Here is an 8,067-nt window from a genome sequence, read left to right on the forward strand (position 1 = left end):
AGTTTCCCTAGGATTGAGGTAAGACTGACGGGTCTATAGTTGCCCGGGTCTTCCCTCCTCCCTTTTCTAAAGATGGGGACCACGCTGGCTACCTTCCAATCATCCGGCACCTGGCCTGAGCACCATGAGCGCTCATAAAGCCGTGCCAAGGGCCCTGCAATAACCCCTGCTAGCTCCCTCAACACCCTGGACCCGCTGATCTGAACACGTCCAGCCCCTCCAGCTCTCTAACCCGGTCCTCCCCAACCTGAGGTCTGGAGGTGTTCCCCTTGAGTCCGTCATTGCACGAGAAAGTTTCTACCAGAATGCGTCTGTCCAGTCCCCTAGTGAACTGTGTTCCCAGAAAGTTATCTGCTCAGTGAAAATGAAGTCACGTACTGGAAAGGATCACTATCATGCCTATGCAGACAGGCAGCCTGGGTGTGCTGGTCATGTTTATTATGGATTAAAATCCAGGGCAAATTACTTTCTACTAGTTGTGCTGTAGGTCTGTACTCAGTATATACCACTAAGATACTATGCTTGCATAAATAAACTTTTCATAATCTCCTTAAAAATAAGCTTATTCACCATATCTCCAGTATTATTGTTGTACCTGTGAAATTAACTTTAGGAGACCAGAGCTATTAAAACTCAATTCAATAATCAAATAGATAATTTGCAGATTAACTGTTTTCTTCACTCACACTGGACTTCATAATTACCAAATGAAAATTAAAAGAAATCCAGAACTTACAAATGCCCCTTTCATTTCATTAAAAACAACTCCTTTGAAGACTAGTGGTGTCTGAGGATCATATGGATTCTCATGTTCTAGCCTCCAACCTTCTTGCCTATAAAAATTAAAAATATAAAGTAAGTATTGGATTTACACTTCTTATTTACATGCACATCAAATTCTAAAGTCTTACCAGAAATCTAGCTGTTGTAGACATGGGAAGAAAGCAGCATCCAAATACACAGACAGGAGATTCTGAAAATCCTTAGGATTTTGCGTGGAAAAAGGGTAGAGCGTATAATCATTAGCTGCAAACAAATGAAATAAATATTAATGAGGAAAGCATTTTAGCAATCAATAGCATACATCTTTTCTTACTGTTAAGTTCTGCTGTCTGTACCATTAGCTGAAAGATGGAGCCTTACTTATTCACGTTCCCATTTTTTGGTGTTTAAGGGGATGGTTTTCCTTCAATCCTCAGCAAAGGTCTAATAATATAATAAAACCCTTTTTCTCTAACATTGTTTATATCCATAGTATATGAGTAAATGTTCTGTGGAAGCAACTAATATGTAAGAACTAATCCATATTTGTCAAATGAATAAAGTATTTTTTACCATGCTTTGTAAAACTGCTTACTTGTTTTTTAGTAAAATGTAATACCATGTACCCTCAGTCACTGTGTACCAATGAAGTCTGCACAGAGTTATGCACAGATTTTTAATATGTCAAACAAATATCTTCAATTCCATGAGCAACTTTTTCAGGAAATCACAAGGATAATTAATAATATTATACTATATATTATCCATTATCTTATACTCACCTGTGAATGCATTCATGAAAGTGGACAGTGACCTGTTTAACATTTTAAAGAATGGATCTCTGCAGGGATATTTTTGGGAGCCACAAAGAACAGTATGCTCAAGGATGTGTGGGACACCAGTGCTGTCCATTGGAGTGGTACGAAACTGCACACTTAAAAAAAAAAAAGACAATATAATAATTTTCCGACCAAAAGACAGTGCAACTATTATTTTTTAAGTTTAGCCTTATATTAAAGGCATTATAGTCTCTTAAAGGGGGTCTCTCAAATTTGGAGCGACTAAGAGACGTTCAATAATATATCTATCTACAGGGTAACAACTACATTCACCATTAAGGTAGCTTGGGCAGGGGGCTGGACCCGATGATCTTCCAAGATCCCTTCCAGCCTTGATGTCTATGAAATCTATGAAGTCAGTGGCCTGACAGTGAACAGACTTGTTATATGTAGGACATGGAATTCCTCAATATATATGTACATACTGAGATTAAAAAGCAACTCACAGGACAACTTTTGTATCAAAGGTTGGTAATAAAACCACTATAATGGTTAATGGTGACATCATAAAGTAATTTCTGCTCTTCAAAAAATTCAGTCATGCTAATTAGGGGTGCACAGATATATTTTTGGGGCCAATACCAATAGCTGATATTAATGGAGACATATCGGCCCATACCGATCCGATTTCCGATACAGCTGCCTCCAGTTGGTAAGTCTGGTGTGGTGCAAGGGGAGGTGAGAAAGAAGGGAGATGGGGGGGACAGATCAACACCCCCCACAGTGAGGGGTGGGCAGGGGCAGGCGCTGCCCAAGTGAGGGGTGGGGGAGGCCAAAGACATGGCTCACTGGGGGCGGGAGGGGAGGGAGGAGGCCTGCAGCTCCTACTTGCACCCTGGGAGGAAATGGGGGCGGGGAGGGGGCATGTGCCCTCCAGATCTGCAGGGAGCGGGACAAGCTGCAGCTGGGGCTGCGTGGGGCTCTTCTCAGCAGAGGCTGGGCTCGGAGCAGGCGCTGGCAGCACTGGGAGGATGCCGCATCCACCCCAAATTTCACCACCTCTTTGTCCCCCGCGCTGCAGCCACCAGTCACCTGGCACAGCTCCGGCTCAATGCCCCACCTCTGCCCATGCACCGGGAAGAGCCGGGCTGCACAGGTCAGTTGGCGGCAGCACTGGGAGAGGAGTGGCAGTGGAATTTGGGGTTGGTGCAGCATCCTCCGAGCACCGCCAGCACCCGCCGTGAAGAGCCCTGTGCAGCCCCGGCTGCAGCCTGCCCCACCCCACACAGATCTGGGGGGCACAAGCCACCCCATCCCCCCCATGAGCAGAGGCTCTGGCCTCCACCCCCTGCCTGGGCAGTGCCTGCCTGTGCCTCTGCCCCCTCCCTCACTGCGGGGGGGGGGGCCTTGATCTGCCCCCCCCCGGATGCTTCCCTCCCTTCCAGCACACTGGATTTATCAGCTGAAGGCAGCTCTCCACACTGCCAGCTCTGCTCCTCACTGCCTGTGTTGCGCTGTGGCTGCATGCAGCATGGGTGTTAATCAGCCAAATTAATAGGCCCCATCAGGCCGATATAAAGAAAACTGGCAGTATTGGATATCGGTACCGATCCAATATTGGACTGATGTAAGGCACACTTATAATACTTGTTATTAACTTTAAAGTGGAGGGGGGGAGGGGTGTACAAATTAAACCTTGATTACATGTGAAAATGGTTGTAATTTAACAAAATGAGTTTGCACTGATTTAACTTAGTCTATCTCCAATCTTCTGGCCCTTTATATAGATGCTTTTAAAGCCAGTGAAAAAGTGCCTCATTATTGATTTTGTTTATAACTGTAAGAAATCAACAGAAGCTATACCAAAATAAGCTACCCTTCATGGGATTTGAACAGACAACCTCTAATATTTTCCTTGCTGAAAAACTGAACTCATTTTTTTCTAATTGTAAAACAAAGGGGAAATGAAGTTTTGATAAAAATAAGTTTTTGGTTTAAATCTTGTGAAGCTGAGGTGCTTAGAAAGAAAGTATTAATAAACCATTCTTTATTGTAATGCTGAATTAATGTTAGCAAACCATAAACTGATACTTAGATGGAAGAGGTCAGGGTCCTTCCAACCTTGACTCTGCATAAAGGACATCTAAAAGCAAGATACCATAATGCTGGAACAATCTGAAGACCCTTGTAATTTGTGACAAATTTTCTGAAGATTCTGAAATGGCAGATACTAAAACCAATGTCCAACTCTAAAACCAACAACCAAATGGTCAGCACTGAAACCTAGTACCAACAATCCTCAGCAAAGGTCTAATAAAACCCTGAAACTTTGTTGCCAGAAGCTTTTGTAAAAAAGATGGTGAAACAAAGATATTTTAACCAGATTAAAGCTACGTAACTCCTGTAACTGCCATCTTTATGAATTCAAGATTTGGTTGCTGTCCAAAGTTGGCCAACATAAATTCCACATCTATGAACCATGCTAGGACATAGACCTGACAAGAATTAACTTGACTGACTTCTCCAGGAATCCACAGCAGAATCCCTGGCTCATATTAAGTGCGTAGGCCACCAGCTTAAGCAGTGAAATGTGCCAGACACTATCACACACTGTAATGCCAGGGAATGACATTCAGTATGCCCTGAAAAGTAGTTTTATCAATATATAAGTACCTTCTTAACTCAGGGCTATTTTCTCTGCCACCTTGAGAAAAACCATAACCAGTAGGGCTGTACAAAGCTTTGGTCCCCAATTTGATTCAGTGGAGATTTGGCCCAATTCGGTGGCCAAATCTCTGAATCCAAATCGAATCAGGAGACTCTTTAATCTCTCCAAATAAAAATGGAACCCTCCAAATCAATTCAGAGAGATTCAGAATGATCTGGGGATTTGGACCTAGACACAGCTTTAAACGTTTATTTTGCATACCTTAAGGTACCAGGCATGGCTCATGAACGCTGTGATCCTGAGGCAGACGGAGCATCCTACACGAGTGCGGGATGGGGGGACACCACCACACTTGGCAGCAAACCTGGAAGCGGACCAGAAGCACTTCCGGTCCACTTCCAGGTCTGCCAGGAAAAGCATGGGGGGCCCCCCCCCCATGCCTTGGTAACTGTTGGCTCACCTCCTAGGGGGGGCACCCAGGGTCTCCCCACGGCGGATCACCAAGCAGTGTATGTAGGAGGAGCCCCCAGCGTGCTCGGCAGCAGACCTGGAAGTGGACTGGAAGTATTCCAGTCCACTTCCAGGTTTACCGCTGAGTCCTGTGGGATGCTCCTTCCGCCCTAGCATCACAACATTCATAAGCCACACCTGGTACCTCGAGGTATGTAGAAAAAACATTTAAAGCTGTGTCTATGGTCAAATCACTGATTGTTCAAATCGGCATCAAATCTTCAGATTCAGCCAAATCGCATCAGGAACAGTGGTCCAAATCAACGAATCGAATCACTGTCCTCGACCCGGGCCAAATCCAAATCAAATATGGCCCATTTCAGACACCCCTAATAACCAGTGATGGTTTGTCATCACTCAGATTAACAAGTTCTATCCGCAGATTGCAGTAATACGTGACAACGATACCTGAATAGGTTATTGGAGTCTTCTCGTGCCACATGTAAATATTTGGCTCCTGTATCCTCATGGCTAAGTTTCACTGCAGTTAGGAATAGCTCAGGAACAGCTGTCACCTGAAAGAAAACCTCTGTTAGAAATTATTTGTAAGATACCCATGGAACACCATGAAAAGAATCATCTTGCTTTTCTTGTTTACCTTAGACACATCTAGAATTACATCAGAAGAACTTAAGGTCATGAACAGACATAGAAGGCAAGTCCATCCATTTCAAAATGAGCATACTGTATCTTTTGATACTTCAGTGAAATAAAACAGTTTGAAACCTGTCAGTCAGCCCCCTTATGTTTCACAAGAAATCAAGTTATAATTTACGTGTTTTGCTATTTTACGCTGCAACCATTTGTAAGTTTTATTAGTGCATTCATTTTAGTGGATTTTCTTAAATATTGCTTTTACAAATGTTTTTAAACCAAGTAACATATTAATAAGAGGAAACACATTTTGATACAGTCAGACAGGGCATTTTTACTGTTCTGAAAAAACTGGGTTGTCTGCCCCAAACTGCTGATCCTCATTTGCTTATTAGATCAAGGTATGAAGGTAACTGAAGTGTAGGAAAACAAAGAATCAGACATCTTTGACATCAACAATGGGGTGAAACAGGGATGTCTTAGCCCCTGTGCTCTTTAACATCTACTTGTCATTCCTGTGCATTTAAGGACAGCACTGATGGCATTTATCTTCAGACCAAACTAGATACAGTAGAAGCTTCTTCAACACTGCAAGGTTTAGAGTGAAATCCAAGGTGAAACAACTAGTTTGGAGAGATTTCCTGTCTGAGAATGACGTGGCCTTGGTTGCCCACAGCAAATCTCCCTGAAAAATCTCTTGAGTAGATGCAAGTCATGCAAGAGCTTTCGAATGGCAATTAGTTTCAAGAAAACTGTGTTTATGTACCAAGGGCTGGAAGAACTAATACCTGATATCACTCTGGAGGATAAATCTCTTGGTGTCATTGACAGTTTTTGCTACTTGGGTTCTACGATCAGCAGGAATCTTGACCTTCAGTCCGAACTGACTAACAGAATCAGAAAAGCAGCTAAGAATTTCAGACTATTACAGAAATGTGCATGGAATAACAGCAAACTATCAGTTAAGGTGAAGATGTGAATCTATGAGACTTGTGTGCTGTCATTCCTGCTTTATGGTTCAGAAACATGGACATTTGCTAGACACATCAAGAGACCGAACAACTTTCACATGAGATGTCTGCATAAGATCCTGAAATAAAGTGGCAAGAAAGAATACCAACCAGAGGTGATGGAGCGTGCAGGACTGACACACTTAGAAACTACTACCAAGAAGTGCAGGTTGTGATGGATTGGTTATGTCAGGAGAATGGGAGGAGGCCGTATCCCCAAGAATGTTTTGTATAATGAGATTCGAGATGGCTCTAGAAAGTCAGGGTCCCCCTCTACAGCAGTACCACAATGTGTGTAAAAATGATACAAAGTTATTCAACAATCAACACAGAAGGATGGGAGGAGTGCACAGAATCCACTCTGATCTGGAGGGAACTTCAGGCATTGGGTGCAGTTCAACGTGAAGTACTTTGATCCAGAGAACGGAAGCAAAGCAAGGAAGAAAGAAGAAAGCAGCATGCTGCAAACTTGGACTCCAACTTAGACAACACAGAGAACTATGACACTTATAACAAGCTGTGTTTATCTCAAATTGGGCTTGTTGGCTACAAATGGATCCATCAGGCATCTGACTAGACCTCTGATATGTACACCATGATCTAGAGAATAAGTGGTTGCCTACTACTATTTATTAGTATTAGTAATATTAGCATGATCACCATAAGGGAAGCCTACCGGACTCAGCAAATTTCACACTGCAAAGCAGATCCCTTGACTTGAATTTCTTTTCCAATGTTTACACAGAAATCGCTGTGGTTCACTTCTCAAACAACGCAGCAGAATTAACGCTTCAAATTAGAGTAGCATTTTTGTGTTCATACTGCCTAAATATTTTTTTTTACACACAAAGACAACCTTTAGGAACCACAGCGGGTACGCTCTGCTTCTATTTCAGGCCCAAGACCCTTGCGTAACGATGTACACTTACCAGCCAGCTTCTCTGTCCTAATTTTTGCAGACCAATATTTTACCTTAATGGAAAGTATGATACGAATACAAAACAGGCACAATAAGAAGCGGAGTCAGAAGTCCACCCTGTACCTGCTGCACGGTGAACCCGTGGATCTGTTCACCTATCCTGTACTGTAGGGCTCTTTCATGAACAGAACTGCTCTTCCACCTCCAAGACTTGTGATTGAGGGATCGGAAACTGAAATGACATTTTCCTTAATTAAAAAAAAAATCACTACAGCAAAGGCAGGATTATTTCCTCTCCCTCCCCCTCTTGCTTGTGTTTTTTCAGGAGCAGAAAGTCCAGAGGAGATGTAATACAGCACCCTGGAGACAAATGCCCACTTAACCTCCACCCCTGCCTAGAAAAGAGGAGACGAGGAGGGGAGCTGACTCCACGCCCCGCTCAGGAGGAGCCCGAGCCCACACAGCTCCCGGCAGCACCGAGGGGAAGAGCCCAAGTGACCAGCCCGGGCAGCAGGGGACACCGCACCTCACCGACTAACTCGGAGGGTGAGCCGGCCGCTGCAAAGCCCAGGGCACGGGAGGGATCACGGTCTCCAAGACAAACGTCCCCGCTCAGCCCAACCCCGGCGGCCGGACGGGCCGGGTCCACGGGGGTCCCGGGAGCAGACAGCCAGGGCCAGGCGGCGCGGCGCCGGGACGGGGCTGGAAGGAAGGGCGGGGGTCCCAGGGCAGGCCCGGGCCAGGGGCGGTTATGGGGGAGCAGTGGGGGGAACCGCGGCCGGCCAGTCCTACCGGCTGGGGGGGCGCTGGCGGCCCGCGGCGCAG

The 8,067-nt window shown here is 44.7% G+C and overlaps 1 protein-coding gene across 1 annotated transcript in view; it reads right to left on the bottom strand.

Annotated features, from left to right (window-relative positions):
- Window positions 1–8,066, bottom strand: part of PITRM1 (pitrilysin metallopeptidase 1) — a gene marked incomplete at its 5' end in the record, with an annotated part of 34,425 nt that extends 26,359 nt beyond the window's left edge. The window contains 6 exons of the mRNA XM_019528688.1: window positions 737–833; window positions 912–1,026; window positions 1,545–1,696; window positions 5,128–5,234; window positions 7,366–7,474; window positions 8,035–8,066. Of these exons, the coding sequence (XP_019384233.1) occupies window positions 737–833; window positions 912–1,026; window positions 1,545–1,696; window positions 5,128–5,234; window positions 7,366–7,474; window positions 8,035–8,066 (612 nt within the window). The remainder of the gene's footprint in view (window positions 1–736; window positions 834–911; window positions 1,027–1,544; window positions 1,697–5,127; window positions 5,235–7,365; window positions 7,475–8,034) is intronic.
- Window position 8,067: the final 1 nt, after the last annotated feature.

The sequence above is a fragment of the Crocodylus porosus genome, unplaced genomic scaffold, assembly GCF_001723895.1.
Source record: "Crocodylus porosus isolate Cpor-Errol unplaced genomic scaffold, CroPor_comp1, whole genome shotgun sequence".
Classification (NCBI taxonomy): domain Eukaryota; kingdom Metazoa; phylum Chordata; order Crocodylia; family Crocodylidae; genus Crocodylus; species Crocodylus porosus.